Genomic DNA, 20,438 nt, shown 5'->3' on the forward strand with positions numbered 1-20,438 from the left:
TTTTTATTTTAACTTAAACTACAGTTATTTGAACGGTTTATTTGTTTTTACAAGTTTAAAGAAAACAAAAAGTAAGGGCGATAATCCTGAGTAGAAACTTGGATATATCTTCTTTATAATCAGTTTTTTCCTTCAATAAAATATCACAAATTTTTAATCGCAAAATGAAAGGTAGCTTTGCACACGGTAACATACCGTCTATTAATGATGGAATGAATACGCGTATATCCGGGTTTCTCTTCACAAGAAGATGATTGATTGGTTAACCCATAAATAGTGACTGGTGGAACCACTTGGGGAAGACATCAAAAGGTACGCTAAAAGCCTCGCGCTTACGGAATACCAGTTCTGACCACGAACACTTATTCAGTAAGGTGACATGCTGGATTATTACTCAAGTTAGTAGATAAGACCACTCAGCTACTTCAAGCGAATATATCTCTTTCAATCGATATAATAATTTAAAAGTACCTTAGTGTTATGTTTGACATTCATCTTCGTCGCCAACTGTTATGTTTGCAGGTTGAACCAAATAACGTATAAGGCAATACAAATGAAGACTCAACAAACAAAGGTAGATCAATAAGAAGTGTATTAGGAAAAGTAATATTTACAGTATATTTACATAATGGTTGTTAGGTAAGAGAGGCTTGGCTGGAGAACATATCTGCTCTCGGCTCGGCCTTTGGTGGCTTCTGGTTAAAACACACTCAGACTAAACGAGTATTGCTATTTATGGGTAATATTATCCACATATGTAAATGAGTGGGTGCCACCACAACACTTAGAAAAAAAGAAATCGTTCATTCAGTGCTAGTAGGTGCAGGTGAAACGTGAACAAATTCCACAGAATCTTTCACATTTTTTTCTAATGGCTGGAAATACTTGATGCTTCACCAAGGCTATCAAGGGTATTTTTATTGTGACGTCATCACTAGATGGGTTGCCTACCACAGCTTCCGAGAGGCCCATCTACCCTCGAGAGAAGAATAGACAATGCCAGCTTCCCAACCTGGCATTTTTACCTCGCAGTATATACAGCTCAAATGGTCACCTATCTGATACTGGCCAGACTGAACATTACTTAACTTCTGTGATCTGGCAAGAACTGGCGTGTCAACGTAATTGTGCCTTAAAGTACTCTATAATGGCATGTAAATAACACTGATTTTTAACTGTAAACATGATTCTGCAGGTTTCTTTCAGCTTTACACATAGCAATATACATCATCCATTAATTCCAAAAAGACTTTAACGTATGATGACATCATGTAAAAATGCAACTTTAAAAGAAAAATCTTACCCGAAAGTAAAATTGCAAACAATCCAAAAAATGGATTGCAAAACAGGGAACAGAGCGAGAATCCGAGATAATCTGGTGGTCTTCGAAGAGGATCTGGAGTTTCTCCTACGATCGGAAGCACATAGGAGGAATGTACTGTGTAAGTAGAATGGAGACTGGGACGGCTACTTGATAGCATACTCATCTGTGAGTTCCATCTCTTTTGTTCCATCTCAAACGATTGAGCTGGTTTTAAATCTTGAGACATCTTGTTGTTTTGATAGGTTGTCGTCGTTGTCGTAATGAAAGGTTAACACTGAAAAGAGAGAAAGGACATCTTTATTTGATCCAATTATAAGAGATTTGAAATTACTTTGAAAAATGTTATTGTCTTTTAATTCATTAAGGGGGTCATGGTAAGATTTGTCCTTTAGTTAAGAGTGTAAAAAATTGAAAAAAAAACGAAAAGAGAAAAATTATTTTCTGGAAGAAATTAAATTGAATAAGATGTTATTGTTAACTAAATGCTGCAATATTCTATCAAAGAACTGACAAATCAGAATTAAATATCGATTTTATAGGAAGAAAGTTATCGATGACAAAAATGATAGAGACTAATTTGGATTTATATATTAGATTTTTATTTGCTATCATTGGTTTATTATAAAAAATATCTAAATACTTATCTTGATTTGAATAAAAAAAAATCATAAAAAGAAAAAATTCTTATAAAAAACATAAATATAAAAATTTGTTATTAAAAAAATAAATATTTATTCATAAAACTTACCTTACAATTATTGTTTTTTGAATTGGAATTTTTTTTAATTTTGTAAAAATTGTCCAATAATTATTCAAGAATATTGTTTTCATTTTTCAATTAATTTTTCATTGAATTGGCTTCATGCTGACAGAAATAATATTTTTATTGAAAATACGTGAATAAAAGAAAAAAACAAAAAACTTATTAAACACCTTCCAACATTTTCTATAAACCACCCAGATGATTCTGACGATAGCACAATCCTTATACTGCATTTTTTTTCTGTAACACACATAAATACTAAATACTTCTTTTTTTTGTTTTTTTTTTTACACGGTGGTCACCATATCAAGGCCCAGAAGCCACTCAGGGATAAGAGTTATTGCAAGTACAGTACGTTAGTGTGGAGATTTGATGAAGTGTTTACTTAAGGGGGCGGTTCATTAGGAATTTGTTAACATTGGACTTGAAGACATCCAAGTTGTAGTCAGGTGGGAAGCAGGCAGACAGAACAGAGTTCCACAGACGTGCAGTTCTAAAAAAGAAGCTTTGTTCATGGAATCCACGTTTTGATTTAGGCACAGATAAAGAGTGGGGGAAATTTTTCACAGTGGATTCAGCTAGATGGGTGTTTTTCGTGAAAGATTGGTGAGGGGAGACCAAAGATTGGAGTTCAGATGAGCACCTGCCATGGGAATAACGATAAAACAAGGATAGGCTCGTAACGTCTCTTCTGTGGGAGAGAGGTTGCGGGGTAGAGAAAAGGGCATTCTATTCTTTCCTGAATATGTGTTCTTAAATTTATTTATTATAAATAAAAAGGGAGAGACATATTATCCTCTTGGTAGGTAACTGATGAAGACTAAATGGTCGTTGGGGAGATAGAATTTTCCTCTTTTACCTAGAGAAGAACTAGAATAGACGGTTAATCTTGATATTCAGCGTGGACTCTTACAAATGTTTTGAAGAAGAGACTGAATGACTGTTACACACGGATGCTCAGGATGGCCCTCAATACATCATGGAGGAGCCACGCAGCCATCAACAGCTTTATGGTGACCTACCACCAGTATCACTGAAAGTATAGCAGAGAAAGATGATAGCAGCCAGTCACTGCATGAGACACAGCGAAGAGGAAGCCAGCAAGCTAGTCCTCTGGATACCAAGAGATGAACACCCAAACCGTGATAGAATGACCTACATTGACAACCTGCTACAGGACACAGGATTGGAAAGTGTTTGAGATCTGCAAACTGTCATGCAAGATTGAGAGAACTCGAGAAGTTGTGTAGATTCGGGGGTTAAGCGTCCTGATGGAGATGAGATGAAATTAATATTGGTTAAATTACCTGTTTGCATTGGTCAAATTCGATATTGCAAATTCCAAAATATAAAAGGGTTGAAGGACAAAGATATAAAATTTCAAGAAAATGGTTTTGAGTAGGTTGTAGATAGATTGTGGGCTGCATATTTGAGTCAGTTGTGCTTCCATAACCCGGTTTGTTTTACAGTAAATAGAATGGCATCTGAATTCTCCTTTAGCAGGGTGGGTAGTAATCTATTTATACATCTATAAAAGTGAAATGCGTGTGTGTGTGTGTGTGAGAGAGAGAGAGGACACTTCTCAACCTATATACTCAACGAATTTTTGATCTATAGACTTGAAATTTGGTATATAGGATATTCAGACATGTGGAAAACTTTAATTGCTTTTCATTCGAAAAAAAAAAAAAAAGAGTGCTACAGGAGTCAAAATGGAAAATTGGTACATGGGGGTCATCAGATTTTTATCTGTTTGTCAACTGTTCCACGACTATGCATAAATCATTCAAATTATGTTAAGAATAAGTAGGTGTGAAAACACTTTTTTAAAGATTGTGTCAAGCTGGCCTAATGGTTGGTTAGCGTATTTGACTCAATGTCTTTAGTTTTTGGTTTCAAGCAAGTATCGTTTTTTTTACTTACAAGAAGTGAACTGTTTAGAAAACACATAATACTCGCATGAAAATGTCTCAGTTTCTTTCCATTTTGTTTTTTTGTTTTTTTTACATAGGCATCACCACTTATCAAGGCCAAGAGGCTACTCAAGGATAAGGGTGAAAGAGTGTACAGTAAACATTGGACAATATAGTAATCATTAGTAATGAAAATTTGGTAAATTTGATAAGTTATATAGAACAGCTCATCAAGAACTTATTTACGTTAGACTTGAACACAACCATATTGTAGTCAGCCGGAAAGCAGGAAAACGGAAGACAATTCCACAGGCGTGCAGTTCTAAGAAAGAAGCTTTGTTCATGGAATCTACATTTAGGTTTAGGCACAGATAAAGAGTGGGGGGACTTGTGAAAGTTTGGTGAGGGGGGACCATAGATTGAAGCTCAGTTGAACACCTTCCATAAAAATAACGATACATCAGAGACAAACTCGCAACATCTCTTCTGTGAGATAGAGGTTGCAAGGAAGAGAAAAGGACATCTCCTACGAGGCTACAAAGTCTATTTTGAACTCTATCAAGGCAGGCCAAGTCCTTTCTAGCAGCTCCTGCCCAGATGTGGCAACAATATTCCATCCTTGGACGTACCTGGCTCTTATATAGATAGAGAATAGCATCAGCAGTGAGATATTTACCAGATCAATAGAGTTACTTCATTTTTTTTTTTTTTTTTTTTTTAAGGAATTTACCATTACATTTAATACTGGCAATGCTAGGTACATCTAGTTGTGCTATAAATAACCTAATCGATACTATAGTAACGAAAAGTTTTTTTTTTTTTTGGATTGTTTGTCTTAAGAAAACAAAACAACGAAATCAATTTTACATTACTCTAGTATTGATTAGGCCTTTCTTAATAAAAAAACAAAAAAAGATTTTTTTTTCTGCTATCTGAAGCCATTGTTAGTAAAATTTTATTCCGTGAAAAGATTATAAACATCTGTCATAAGTTTTTTCCTTTTACTATTGAAAAATTTTCCAAGTTCAGATCTTTTGTGTTGCTAGCAATTACAAAAAAGCTACAATTGCCTTTCATTTAAATGTTTATAGCGTCTCTACTTTTTGACAGATTCTTGTGAAACTTGAAAGTATGATTTGAAATATTTTCATCTTTCATATAATGTAAAAATGGCTAGCGAAAATATTAGCAGCAGCAGCCATTAAAGCACACATGTACATTGGCAAGTGTGCATGTGCTAACGTCACAGGGAAAACAGAAAAAGAATAAAATGAAAAAGAAAAAAATGAAAAAGAAAAAAATGAAAAAGAAAAAAATGAAAAAGAAAAAAATGAAAAAGAAAAAAATGAAAAAGAAAAACTGGAAAAGAGAAAAAGAAAAAAGAAAACGACAGCACGTGATCGAGCAAGAGAAGCAAATTACATGCCAAGGAAGATGGACGTGTGAAGTCGAGAGCGAAAAAGGCGTTGGCTAGGGCCACCTGAAGTGGCAAGGAGAGAGAGAGACTTTTAAAAATCATATGTTACATGGCAAAGCGTTGTAAAACACGTGTGCTCGAAAAGATTTTTGGAAGACTATGAAGAACCACAAATAAATGCACTAAAAAAAAAAAAATTTTTTTTTTAAATGCAGAGTCAGATTTTTTATTTCTATTTGTTTTTTTTTTTTGTTCCTTTGTGATGGTACCAGACAACGTGTGGGTCCGAGAGGTTTGAAGGGTAATGACACAGTTAAAAAGTAACGGCCACATTCCATGTTCATCAAGTCAGTTTACATGTGTGAACTCAAAATATTTTTGAACCAATAAAAATCGATTCAAACCGAAAAAGTTACAATCCTGTATGAAATTAACGAAGTCCATAAGACAATGGCTTCATCAACTAGTCAGAGTTCTTTGGGTGGGATACCTACAACACAACAGCAATGCGTTTTGACTTTAGATATCAACAATGCCCTTTCTAGAGGACTGGAATGCCACATGCTGAAATTCCTTTAAGCCTGTTTTTGTATTTCCAGCGAACACAAACACCCATAAGATATACACACACACACACACACACACACACAATGGAAATTTGAAACAAACTTTCTAACACTCTTCTCTATTTCTTATTCAAGAACTTTAAAACTTTTCAACAAACTTTGGTCTTTCAAAGTATATTTTACATCTCTATAAAATTGTTTATATAAAATTGTATTTTGTTTGTTAATTCATATTTTCTCACTTTCATTTTAACTGCTACCATTTTTCTTTCTTCATGTCGTTGAGATTTGCGCTCTTCATCACATCCAAATTAGTTTTTACAGGAACATGTGAACTCGAAATATTTTCCAACCAATAAAAATCGTTTCAAACTCGAAAAGTAACAATTGTGTGTCAGATTAACAAGTTGATGTGAACTGAGAAACTCCTGTAAAAAAGCAGTGAATTCAGAGTTCTCCGAGAGGGGGTGACACCTGTGATTTGCCTCCAGCTTTCAGCATTAATAACATCCATCCTAAGAAGACTGAAATACCCCATGCTGCGATTTCTCTAGTGAACTCAGCTGCCTAGAAGGTAAACTCTCTAACACACACACACACACACACACACACACAATGGAACTTTAAAACAAACTTTTTGATGCTTTCATCTACTTCTTATTCAAGAACTTTAAAACTTCTCAACAAACTCTGCTTTTTCTCTGTAAAATTGTTGATACAAAAATGTTTTTTGTTTGTTAATTCATGTTTTCTCACTTTCATTCCCAAAATTCCCGTTGTTTAGTTAGCACTTGCTAACTGGTGTCCCATTTATAACATTCATGTTTTTATCCATTTTTTTTTTTTCATTCAATCAATTTAACTACATGTATATTAATTGTTAGCGCTGTTCTTGGCATTTTTCAAAGATATTACTAACACGAAAAATACATTATCCAAAATCAGGTGCGGCATGATTCTTTTGTTTTGTCCAGTTTATCTCCTTATCAGCCAACAACTTGTGCGACAGAGATTTTGAAAAAGTCCTCTTTGACGACGCACAGGTTTTTTCAGCTGCCCTCTTACATACTTGCACTTATTGGATAATGGAGGCAAGCAGAGAATGTCTCAGATCAATTCTCCTGCTTGGCGACAAACAACATTACCAAACTAAAGACATTATTTTAACAGCGCAGAGGAATGTGGTCGCAGATACAGTTGTTGATGCAGGCGAGTTACTAACGGTTGATAGATGTGATGTCGGTGCAAAATGTTATAAAAAAAGAGTTTCAAGCTCTTCTGTTGGTCATCATTGGCCAGACTTCAAAGCTATAGATGAGGCGGATCAAAATAATCACCAGGTAAAAAAACAACTTTGGTGGCCAGCGAGATTTTTCTCCTACCCACAGGCATTGATGCATGAAAACAGATCTTGTGGCGCCAATTCATTGTTACTTAGGGAAAGATAGGAATCCACACTATTCTTTTGATTTTGGATAAAAATAGCAACTTGTGTTCAATGCACTGTTTACAGATTTTGATAATCTTACTATTATTATTATTATTAATCTATTAATTATTATTAATTATTAATCTTACAGGGAGATAAAAAAAAATAATTTAGATGAAAAAAAAAAACAATTTAGATGAAAAATGGTCCTATGCAGACCGAAATTATGGCCTTTTGAAATGCTCAAACTATTTTTAGTCTTTGGAAAAGCATGTATTCAGTTCTAAACATGATTGAAAGCTGAAAATGGTTACCTGTTCTTTCAGAATCTGACATTGAAATTGAGGAGAGATGAAACAATTAGCAGAAAGTAAGATTTTTGTTTTAAATCCAACTTTTAATTTTAGACTGAACATCCATTGTTATATGCCAACATTATTTGGGAAAAGATACTATAAACAAACAAGACTTTTTAGGCCATTAAAAAATTTGTAGCCATTAAAAACGGAGAAAAATTATAGCCCATTGACTCAGAACGAGTGCATTATGTCAAATTGCTGGTTGAATATGGTTAAATTTTTGCATTGAATATTAATCCCTATTAATCCCCAATTCTGATTTGAACACTATTATACTTAATTGACTGCATCTTTTCCTAATATCTCACTGCTGATGCAATTCTCTACCTATATAAGAATCAGGTACATCCAAGGATGGAGTACTGTTGCCACATCAGGGCAGGAAGACCTTACCCTGCCTTGACAGAGTTCAAAATAAACTTTGTAGCCTAGTGGAGGATGCCCTTTTCTTTTCCCTGCAACCTCTTTCTTACAGAAGACACATTGCAAGCCTATCTTTGCTTTATTGTTATTTTCATGGCAAACGCTCGTCTTAGCTCCAATCTATGCCCCCCCTCGCCAAACTTACATGAGAAACACTCGTCTAGCTGAGAACATTATCAATAATTTCCCCCAATCTTTATCTGTGCTTAAACCTAAATGTAGATTCCATGAACAAAGCTTCTTTCTTAGAACTGCACATCTGTGGAACTCTTTTCCATTTGCCTGCTTTCCAGTTCACTATAATATGGTCGTCTTCAAGTCCAATGTAAACAAGTTCTTGATGAGCCATTCCCCTTAAGTAACCCAATTTACTAAATTTACACTAACAATTATTACGACGTTGTCCCATTGACCACTGTAGACTTATTAACCCTTATCCTTGAGTGGCCTCCGGCCCTTGGTAAGTGGTAACTCCTTTGTAAAAAAAAAAAAGAGAAAAAAAGGTCCATACAAAATTTCAGCCAGATCTGTCTAGTAGTTTCCGAGAAAACTTCTAAAATAAATGTGGTATTATGATAAATGACCCCTATTAATCTCTAACTATGCATCGAACGGATATCATAATACTTAGTTTGCTGCACCTTATCATAACAAAGGTCCATACAAAATTTCAGCCAGATCAGACCAGTAGTTTCTGGAACAGACAGACACACTAAGAGAAATAAAATATAAACATAATATCTTAATATACCATTCTCTGATCTAAACGATGAGGGTGTGGTTAACTATATAAATATATATTTTATTTATATATTATTCCTTAATTGGAATTCATTTTTTATATATTAATTTATTTTTATTTTGGACCTTCGAATCTCCTTAGGAACTTCGAATCTCCTAACTGCATTCTCAGCCATCACTGCCATCCGTAGTTGTTGTCGTCTCACCACATTTTGACCAATTAACCTCTGGCACGCTTTGGGTGGGATTGAAACCGCTATCTTCAGACAATGCTCATCTGGAACCGTAGAGATTCAACGTCTCTATCAACTGCGCCACGGGCTCCGAAGAGCGATCAAGGTTGGATTCTTTGATCTTATAAATCCACGTTTATTTATCATCTGATCTTCCATAGTCGGGTCCATACCGATTGGTATATATATATATATATATTATTCCTTAATTGGAATTCATTTTTTTTTTGTCTGAAGATAGCGGTTTCAATCCCACTCAAAGCGTTCCTATCCGTCGCGGTTACCACCTGACGAAGGCCAGAGGAATAGTTGGCCGAAACGTTGTGAATAAGCAAACCAATAAAAAGATCAAAAAACAACTAATGAAGATGAGGACTAATAGTCCGAAATAAAAATAAATTAATATATATTTTATTTTACTCACGTTCACTCCTCACAAGACGTATTGCCACTTGGCTGTAAGGGGCTACTATTTGGGACCATGCCTAGGAAAGATTAACTTCATCCCATTAACTTTATTTTAAACATTTTTCACCATGAATTTAAGTCTTCCCTTCATGATTGCTATATATATATATATATAGTCATCCATATACAGTACTGTTTTGCTGTATCACAGCTCATCAGTGCGGCTAGACAGGCAATTACCTCAAGCCAGGATCGAAACCAGACTCCCCAAATAGTCAAGGCTTCTCACCAATATGCTATTCGGCTGCTGCTGTGCGGGTAGTGAACTAACGATGTTTCGACATCGTCCAAATGCCTAAGCTCGATTTGTTTACACAAAGAACATCGCTTAATACGCTAATGGCAGTTTGTATATAATTTCCCAATATCCTCAACCCAAGATAGGGAGCATTATAGTCATCCACATACAGTACGGTTTCACTGTATCACAGTTCATCAGTGTGGCTAGACAGGCAACTACCTCAATCCAGGATCGCAAGCCATATATATGTTAAAATGTCCACATATGCTTCTCAAGTAGTAATTTCAAGGTTATGAGGGTTTTTTAAAGCATCTGTCTGCCTGTTCTACAAGTACTTTAACAGTGAATGCTCTGATGAACTACAAGCACTTGTACCCCCTTGACGTAAATACCCCTGACAAACCCGACAAGCAGCTAAATCCCACCCCTTCACAGTAGAGATCCTTAGATGCAAGAGAGCTTTCTACTCCAGTAGTTTCTTCCCCAGAACCGCTAGACTTTGGAATTCCCTTCCGGGTCCCTGCTTCCCCAACTGTACTGACACGCAGAAGTTCAAGTGTAACGTGAACCAACATCTTGCTGCCCAACTCCTTACATAGTACCCCAGTAGCTTATGTCCCTGATAGTAGCCCCCTACATCAAAGTGGCAATGTGCCTTGTTTGGGGTGAAAATGTAATAAAAAAAATAAAAAAATACATTATATTACTCAAAGATCTTAGAGACTAATCATGCTCAAACCCAAGAGGCAATCCTTCTGTTTACAGAGAGAAGGCCTTCTCAACCAAACGTGAATAGTCTCCAAGATTGTTAAATGAAATGAGTGAGCACGACTCCGGATTGAAAACAGTTCATGCTAAAGTTTGCTGTACATGACGGGTTTTTTATAAGATGCTCAATAATTGAATATATATATATATATATATATATATATATATATATATATTATAGCAGAATATCTTTAAAATTTTGTTTTATGAATCTGAAGAAAATAATCTCGATCAAGAAATGATATCATTTAAACGACAGTGGGAAATAGTCATGTTAACCACATCAACTGAGGAATTCATTAATAATAAAAAAAAATGTCGCAGGAGTGGCGGCACGGATGACGATAGTCAGTCAGCAAGCATACCAACAAGAAAATGTTAAAAAAAAAAAAAAGGCACAATGAACGTGACAACAACAAAAGGAAGACAAACTCATTTGCACAACAAAAGATAAGAATGTTTTTGTTTCATTAAAATAAAATACGTCCCTTGAAGAAAGACCTATTGCAATAGATGATTATGACGATGTTGCTGCGGACAGGATTGGAAGCTGTTGCTAATATAACAGAGTCCAGATGCACGTGTGCGAATGCTGAGCCACATACGAAAAAAAAAACTATAGAAAGAGTGTGTGCACAAACCGACGATCATGTTCAAGAGGACAGAGGTCAGTGAGAAAGAGTATGATTATGGTTTATTCGGAAACTAATAAATGTTGTTGTTACAGAAAAAAAAAAAAAAAAAAAGGAGTTGAGTTATTATTTGCCTCATGTTCCTTGCGATGTAGACTGTATACAACGTGTGGGTCCAGTTTGTAAATGTGTACACAGCCGTAACAAGAAGTCACGTATACCAGGAGAATGAGGAAATAAATGTTGTCGTTACAAAAAAAAAAAAAAAAGAAAGAAAGGGTGAACTTATTACTTGCCCTATGTTCCTTGCAACAACATCTGCTACAACGTGTTGGGTCTATCTTTTTTTTTTTTTTTTTTTAATTACATTTTCACCCCAAACAAGGCACATTGCCACTTTGGTGTAGGGGGCTACTATCAGGGGCAGCAACTACTGGGGCACTATGTAGGGATTTGGCCAGCAAGATGTCGGTTCACGTTGCACTTGAACTTCTGCATGTCAGTACAGTTAGGGAAGCAGGAACTTGGAATGGAATTCCAGAGTCTAGTGGTTCTGGGGAAGAAACTACTGGAGTAGAAAGATCTTTTACATCTAGGGATCTCTACTGTGTGGGGGTGGGATTTAGCTGCCTGTCGGGTTTGTCGAGGGTGTCTATGTCATGGGGGCACAAGTGTCTGTAATTCATTAGAGCATTCACCATTAAAATACTTGTAGAACAGGCAGAGGGATGCAATGTTTCGTCGATGGGACAGAGGCTGAAGCTTAGATAACAGTTCAGGGCCTATCAGATTGGCGACTCTCTTTTAAACCTTGTCTAGGAGTGAGAGACTAGTAGCAGATGCACCAGCCCAAATGTGACAACAATACTCCATACATGGGTGAATGGTGGTCTTATAGAGGTACAGGATACTTTCAGGTGTCAGTAGTTTTCTAGCACGGTAGAAAGAGCCTACCTTTTTCGCAGCGGCCCTGGCAATGTTTTCAATATAATTGTTTCAACTCATGTTTCCTGTGAACGTTAGGCCAAGCAGTTTGAAAGATGTACTCTCAGACAGGGAGTCACTGTGTAAATATGTGCAATGTTACATTGATCGTAAAAGACAGGATTGTTGACAGTATTCTTTTATTTACTGTTGGCTAATACAAAAAATTTAATTTATATCATTTTATATAAATATATGAATGTGAGAAGATATATGCATGATACAGAGAGAGGAGTGGAGTTGTAAATGACAGAGGTAATTCTATAAATGACAATTGGCTATCTGGGCTTGCAAAGATGACATCAATAGAAGCCAGACCCAGGAAGTCAGTTAGGGCAACAATCCTAGATCAAGGTGTGCCAGCAAAAGTTCAAAATGAGGGATGCAGAATTCCCAGGGATACGGTATCAGTGAGACTGACCAACATTTCAAACAATAAACAAAAAGGTGTGGAGGGATTCTCTGATGTCATCTATCCCAATAAAAAAGAGATAGCCAGAAAACGAGAGAAAAAGCGACCGCGGGCAGGAAAGCTCTGCCATTTTACACACACACACCACTTTGTAACGCCTCCTTGCTGTCAGCATTGTCACTGGAGAATAAACATTGTTTTGAATCATTCAACAAACTTCTTACTAAACGTACAAGAGACTTTCTTTTGGTTTATGTCACATTGTGGAGGCACACATAATTGTAGATTCACCCACGACTAGCAATCTAGCTAGTTTATGAATAACATAAACGCATACACACACACACACAATTATTTTCGCAATTAAACAATACCACAGCTCACATAATCCATGAGAGCCACAGACCAGCTTCCAAATCAAATTCTTAGATCATATGAAGACATTTATGCAGATGACACCACAATCTATGGCAACACTTCAAAGGCTGACAATGACCAAGATCTTTCTGATTCTCTCTCTTCTGATCTTGAGCACATAGTGCAATGGGGAAAAAGGTGATGGATTAATTTTAATGCATCTAAAACCAAGCTTCTCTCTTTTCATCATAACTGCTCTGACCCCGATCTGGCTCCAACTGAAATGAATGGCTCTCGTCTTGGGGAAGCTCCATGTTTTGACAAGCTTCTGGGTCTGACCTTTACTCCTGATCTGAAATGGAACACATATATCAAATCTGTTGCCAAGATTGCTGGGAAAAAAGATTGGCTCATTCTACTGCTCCAGCAGATATTTCACTGCCGATGCAATCCTCTATCTGTGTAAGAGTCAAGTATGTCCTAAAATGGAATACTGTTGCCACATCTGGGCAGGAGCTGTTTGGTGCGCCCTATCCTGCCTTGATAGAGTTCAAAACCAGCTTCGAAACCTAGTAAGTGATGCCCTTTTCTCTTCCCTGCAACCTTTTTCCCCACAGAGGAAATGTTGCAAGCCTGTCTCTGCTCCATCGTTATTTTCATGGCAAGTGCTCGTCTGAACTCAAATTGCCAAACTATCTGTGCCTAAATCTAAACATAGATTCCACGAACAAAGCTTCTTTCCTAGAACTCCCACATCTGGAACACTGTTCCATTGGCCTGCTTCCTGATCAATTAAATATGGTCGCCTCAAGTCCAATGTAAACAAGTTCTTGTTGAGTCGTCCCCTGAAATAATCCAAATTCTACCTAATCTACACCATTAACTACCTTACATTCATTAACCATTATCCTCGAGTAGTCTTCGTGCCTTGATAAATGGTAACTTCCTTGTAAAAAAAAAAAAAGTCCTAATTTGAGGTTTCCCCTCATTTTGAGGCTCATCTGTAGAGCATATCTGTACTCGAGAATTGAAACCCGAGTCATTTATATGTGAGGTGAGTACCCTTTCACCTGAACACAGACGCCACATACAAGAAAGTCCATTTCCCGAATACGGATATGTTCTGCTGATGAGCCTAAATGAGGACAAAATTTAAGTCTAGGATTTTAAGTCGGTGGCTTTCATGGTTTGTGTAAGATGCGGCATTGTTTAATTGTAGAAATAATTAATATATATATATTAAAATTACAACATGAAATTTTTGTAAATCAAAATCAATTTAGTATTACGTAGTGATAAGGGAAAACGTTTCTTTAAGAAAAGAAAAAAGAAAAAAGAAAAAGAAAAAAGAAAGAAAAAAAGAAAGAAAGAAAAAAAGAAAGAAAGAAAAAAAGAAAGAAAGAAAAAAAGGAAGAAAGAAAAAAAGGAAGAAAGAAAAAAAGGAAGAAAGAAAAAAAGGAAGAAAGAAAAAAAGAAAGAAAGAAAGAAAAAAAGGAAGAAAGAAAAAAAGGAAGAAAGAAAAAAAGAAAGAAAGAAAGAAAAAAAGAAAGAAAGAAAGAAAGAAAAAAAGAAAAAGAAAGAAAAAAAAAGAAAGAAAGAAAAAAGAAAGAAAGAAAAAAGAAAGAAAGAAAAAAGAAAGAAAGAAAAAAGAAAGAAAGAAAAAAGAAAGAAAGAAAAAAGAAAGAAAAAAAGACAGAAAAAAAGAAAGAAAAAAAGACAGAAAAAAAGACAGAAAAAAAGACAGAAAAAAAGACAGAAAAAAAGAAAGAAAAAAAGAAAGAAAGAAAGAAAAAAAGAAAGAAAAAAAGAAAGAAAAAAAAGAAAGAAAAAAAAAGAAAGAAAAAAAAAGAAAGGAGAAAAAGAAAGGAGAAAAAGAAAGAAAAAAGCTGGGTGTCTAAACAATACAACTCGTTTCTTTTTTTAGTTAGAAAAATCTACAAAATTTGCTCAATTTCACAGATTTCTTTTTTCATTAATAATTATTTTTCTACCTTATCGTTTTCCCTAATTTTTGGGTATGTTACTATTTGCCACTTGATAATTACGTAGGTACCATTTGTTTTACTTGAAATTCAAGCTTTCAATTTTCGTTCGTTCAGTATAGAAGCACTGTATGTACGGCATAATCACGCTGACACACCAGCTCCCGTCAGATCACCGAAGTTAAGCAACATTGAGCCTGGTCATTACTAAAATGGGTGACCAATTTGGGAAGTCCAGGTGCTGTATGTAGGAGGACATCAATACCTCCCTGCAAAAAGTTGCAAAAACCTAACGTCGTCATCTCCCCTAACGGGGATATACATGCGACTGGAGACTGCTTGTGAATTTTATACTCCCTTGAAACTTCCTCAATCAGAGGAAGCTGGTTAAACCCTGAATAGGGTTGGTGCTGACTGCACACACATAGAAGCAGCAAATAATTTTAAAAATTTACTGAATAAATAAATACAAAACTTAACTGAATTGATTTATTTGTGATACACTTGGGGTGTAGACACACAGAAACACTTCAAACATTGAGGATGGGGGGGGGGATTTTTTTTTTTTTTTAAGATTCGCTTTGAAAAGGTCTCACCGTGAAATATTACTTAATCAGTTAATTATTATTTCCTGATATTTTTAAGGCTGTTAACACAAACGAAAACCCTAGGGTGGACCTGTACAAATGTACAGCACAATCACGTTGACACACTAGCTCTCGCTAGATAATCAAAGTTAAGCAACGTTGAGCCTGGCCAGTACCAGATGGGTGACCATTTGGAAAGGCAAGGTGCTGTATGTACCTTCTGAGTAGGTTGGGCATGGGGTCAGCATCCCCCCCTCCCCAAAAAAAACCTCCTTGCTACAAAAGCACCTACAAAGTTGTGGACGGCCTATGTCCCACCAGGGGCTCAGGGTTATGTTTTTTTTTGTTTTTTGGACCGGTACAATGTACACTTCCTTCTTTTCGTCCTTTTATATAAAGGATTTTTTTTTTATCTAAGGGCAATGATGTTAAGACCTTTATTATCCAATGTATTCCATATTGTTTTCACTGGTCGCCATGTTTGTTCTTGCACGCATGTAAAAATTGAATGCTGCCAGTGAAAAGAAGATGGAATACATTGGACAACATCATTGCCCTTATATTAATAAACTAGCGGAGTTGCCTAGTGTTGCCCAGTGCTTGGAGGTTTAAAAGGAAAAAAAAAAAGTTTTGGGAGCTAGGTAGGCTCGAACTCGAAGCCTTGAGGCGAAGGCAAAAAGAAAGCCTGACATCTTACCACGATGCTAAGAGGGCAGAGAAGTGAGAATGATTGAAATTAAACAATTAAAAAGTTAAGTGACAGGTACATAAATTTAACGAGGTCAAACATCACACCATAGGGGAATAAAATCATGCACTTAACTTTGGCTGCAAGCCAGTTTCTGCATATTTCTTTGTTTCCCCCCAAGATGTTGGAGAAAGTCAGCTCCCCATAAAAAGGGGAGTGTCCAAATGAATAGCAATTGTCTGATATGACGGTTTTGTCCACATTGATCAAAGCTCATTGCTTTCTGAGACATTTGCTCCGGATTCAGTTTCGACTATATACGGAAAAGCCAAACAAACACGGGGAGAGTAAAAAATAGTGTGAAAATAACATAAAAGTCAATCAAATAAAAGATAGACGCGACGTCCTTTCATAAATCAGAGATATTATAATCTAGGTAGTATATAAAAAGTTGTAAGAAGTAGTGACTCCCCCAAGCGCCCCCCCTTCCAAAAGCCTTTGCCAAACATGCAAAAAATGTGCACACACTAACACACATTTTTCCTTTTATATATATATATATATATATAGAAGAAGATAAAATTTCGTTTACATAAGAGGAGGGGTGCGTGTTCTCATCGAGTGGTTCCAACATGGGGAAACTGAGCACCCCTTACAAATATTTAATTTTTTTTTTTTATATATAATATGGTAGACTAGTGTCCAATTGATAATTTGGTACTCATGCAGAGAGTGATCCGTGCTGAAATAATAACGTTATTATTTAAAAAGCCATTCTTAACATGGGGAGGGGAGGGTGTTTTGTACTTATTCTGTACTTTAACCTTACATTTGATAAAAAAAAAACATATCATAAAACTTTAATTAAACGTGGAAATACGATTTAAACAATAGCGCGGATCACTCTCTGCATTAGTACCGATAATTTGTTGAAAAAAAACAAAAAGAAAAAAATATGTTGTGTGTATGATGATGGGGAGGGTATTGTATAGGGCCACCCTATTTACTTATTTTTGTGTGTGTGTGTGTGTGTGTGTGTGTATTTTAACATCAGGAAATAATATTCAAGCTTATGGCCAAGGCAAATCTTATATAAAAAAAAGTGAAAATTGTGGAGTTATAAATTTTAACCCCCCCCCCCCCGCATGTTTGAAATGTTTCTGTGTTTTTAAAATGTTTGGAATGTATTTGACCCCCACTCTAGTTCCTTCCTCCCCCTCCTGCCACACACACAATTACATGTCTCGTTGACAGAGACGTGAGTGTTCATTTTACGTTGATCCTCCACTATAAAATAATAAATTTAAAAAAAATTCCTTCTTCCATATTATCTTTAAAGGTTGTTAAAACGTACTAGCCAAAAAAAAAAAAAAAAAAAAAAAAAAAAAATTTTGATTTCTTTTTAGAAGGTAAAACTACATTGGGTTAGGTCGTAAAAAAATACCTTTTATTTTTTATTCAGATTGCCTCTCTTGGGTGAGCTGCCCCCCCCCCCCACATCAAAACTCAGGTGCAGGTTAAGAGTCAACAGATCGATTTTTTATATGTTGTTTTAAAAAACAATATTGCATATTTATTTGCCTTTAAACGAAAAAGTGATTGACAAAGGACAAAATGAGAAAGGATTTAAAAAAAGGGCAAAAAAAAAAAAAACTCTGTAAAATAAGTGAAATAAATAAAATCTAGATATATTTTTGTCCAGGTTTCCAAATAATCTCGACAAATTTTAAGCGGCGATTGGAGTTATCTCCCCTGGCACCCCCCTCCTCATTCGCGAAATAAACAAGATGGCTGCAACACGATAGATCTCATTAAAGTTTTATTTTCCTCCGTAACAAAAAAAAAAAAGAAAAAAAATTTTCTATGAAAACTTTATTCCATAAGGAGTACGTACAATATAATCCCCCCCCCAATATTTTCATTTTTTTTATGCCTTGATTGAAGTAAACAAGTACCAAATATTGCACGCCATTAACAAGTAATCTAGAATATTCGTTCCGAGTTATGTCTCCTTTGTGTGAACTCTACACAGTCTACTTTATAACGTATAAGAAAAATGCAATTTTACCCAATTTCGGTAAACATTACTTTTAACTATAAATAAATTTACTCTATGAATTTTAGTAATTTTTTGATATATTACTATTTTCGACATGACAATTAAGTGTGTAATATAGTTTTTCTGCTTAAAACCACACACACACACACACACACACACACACATATATATATATATATATATATATATATATATATATATATATATATAAATCGATCCGTCGACTATCTCAACAAGTATCAAAAATCAGCCCTCGTGGGGAAGCAAGTAAACAGTAACACCGTGAAAATTTATTAGAAACTTTAGAAGTTATTTTGGTACTCATGCAGAGAATGATCCGTGCTGAAATAATAACGTTATTTAAAAAGCCATTCTTAACATGAGATGGGGAGGGTGTTTTGTACGTATTCTGTACTTTATCCTTACAATTGAATAAAAAGAAATCATAAAACTTTAATTAAACGTGGAAATACGATTTAAAAAATAGCGCGGGTCTCTCTGCATTAGCACCGTTATTTTAATTATTTAATCGGGATTTCAATCGTCATTTACAACTGGACGTTTTTTCTATCACCTATAAAGAAAAACACACCTGTTCTTTAGGATATTGCTTGGTGACTTCCTGTTTGAATTAAATAAACACGTACATTTTTCTTTTAATGTTTACTAAAATAATGATACTTAGGCAGAATACGAACCGTGCTATTTTTTATTATTATTTATGAGGAGAAATTTGAATTTAAATTCAAGTTTTACGGCATCTTTTGTTTATTTTAAATTGTTAGGTGAAAGTACAGAATAGTGACAAAACATCATACCCTCCTCATGTCAATAATGGTTTCTCAATAATAACGTTATTATTTCAGCACGACCCGTATTCTGCATAAGTACGAAAATAATAACCTTTAAAATTTCTATTAAGAAGAAAAAACAAAAACGTTAGTTAAAGAAGTTTAAAACACTTCACCAGGTAAAAATAAAAATAATAATAAAAAAAGTAACTTCCGTCTTTTTTTAAGTAAAAGAATAAACGAGCAAATTGGTTTTTTTTTTTTCCCCCAATAAAATAAAATTAACTTCTACCAAATTTTTCAAAAGTGAATTACATTTAAATAATGTTCGATATTTAATTAAAACTTACCAGACTACTTTTGTTGAAATATTAGAAAGTTTTGTCTAGCTTGAAAGGTAACAAGTGCTTGTCAATAACGGCCATTTACGGACAGGTAAATTGTCGTTGCGCATGCGTTAATTTAGCGACACCCAAAATTTGACACAGATTTATTATCATTATTTTATTTGCGTGAGAATTGGGCCGCAGAACGTCCTAAGAAAAGGAATGTCTGTAAGGGCACATATATTTGTAACACCTTTCAATCTTATCTGGCACAGGGTTAAAACCTTGGCACATTCTTATACGCGGTGGTGGTGTGTGGTGTACTGGTGTGGTGAAGTCTAGTGTTTGAATCAGGTATTGTTCGGCTCGGTCTTAGGAGTGCGTACGCGGTACGCCCTCCCTACAAGACATTACTGTTTCGCTTGCGATGAGAGGTTGGTTTATCGCCTGCCGCCTGAAGCGCCCATTTCGGAAAATACTCACGAGTCCGTGCTTAGCTATTTTTCTTCCTGATCAAAGTGCCCTTTGAGGAAGTTGGTTCCCTCTTCTACCACCTCTGGACCTTGTGTCACATTTTACTAAACTCGGACGTAAATAACTCCTTATTTCGTCTGCCATAAACCCTTCGGTTATCTCAGTGAAGAATTGTTTTGTTTAATCGTTAGATATCATCCTCACAGGCATTACCCGCTCCTTCCATTGTTTGCCATCGACATGCTGACGGGTTTGATGGATCAAATTTTACACCCATCTAGATTGCACCTTTTGAAGGTGGGGGGGGGGATTCCTATTATAAATTGACACCACGTTTAAATTTACTAGCGTGGGGCTAAATAAACACTCTAAAAAAGGAATGTAAAAAATGTAAAAAAAAAAAGAATAGAGTCTATATTTGCAAAATATTTTAAAGCGTATCCCTGTTTACATAAAGTTAAGCCTGTGTATATGTTTGTATGTTTCTCTATATAGGCTTCG

The 20,438-nt window shown here is 35.4% G+C and overlaps 1 protein-coding gene across 1 annotated transcript in view; it reads right to left on the bottom strand.

Moving 5' to 3' along the window:
* LOC145258127 (uncharacterized) overlaps positions 1 to 20,216 on the bottom strand; it is a 28,207-nt gene extending 7,991 nt beyond the window's left edge. The window contains exons 1-2 of the mRNA XM_080115870.1: positions 19,488 to 20,216; positions 1,304 to 1,598 (exon numbers count right to left, since the gene is read on the bottom strand). Of these exons, the coding sequence (XP_079971996.1) occupies positions 1,304 to 1,550 (247 nt within the window). The 5' untranslated portion in view covers positions 1,551 to 1,598; positions 19,488 to 20,216. The remainder of the gene's footprint in view (positions 1 to 1,303; positions 1,599 to 19,487) is intronic.
* Between the last annotated feature and the right edge of the window lie 222 nt (positions 20,217 to 20,438).

The sequence above is a fragment of the Euprymna scolopes genome, chromosome 33 (assembly GCF_053919585.1).
Source record: "Euprymna scolopes isolate OS-2025 chromosome 33, ASM5391958v1, whole genome shotgun sequence".
NCBI lineage: Eukaryota > Metazoa > Mollusca > Cephalopoda > Sepiida > Sepiolidae > Euprymna > Euprymna scolopes.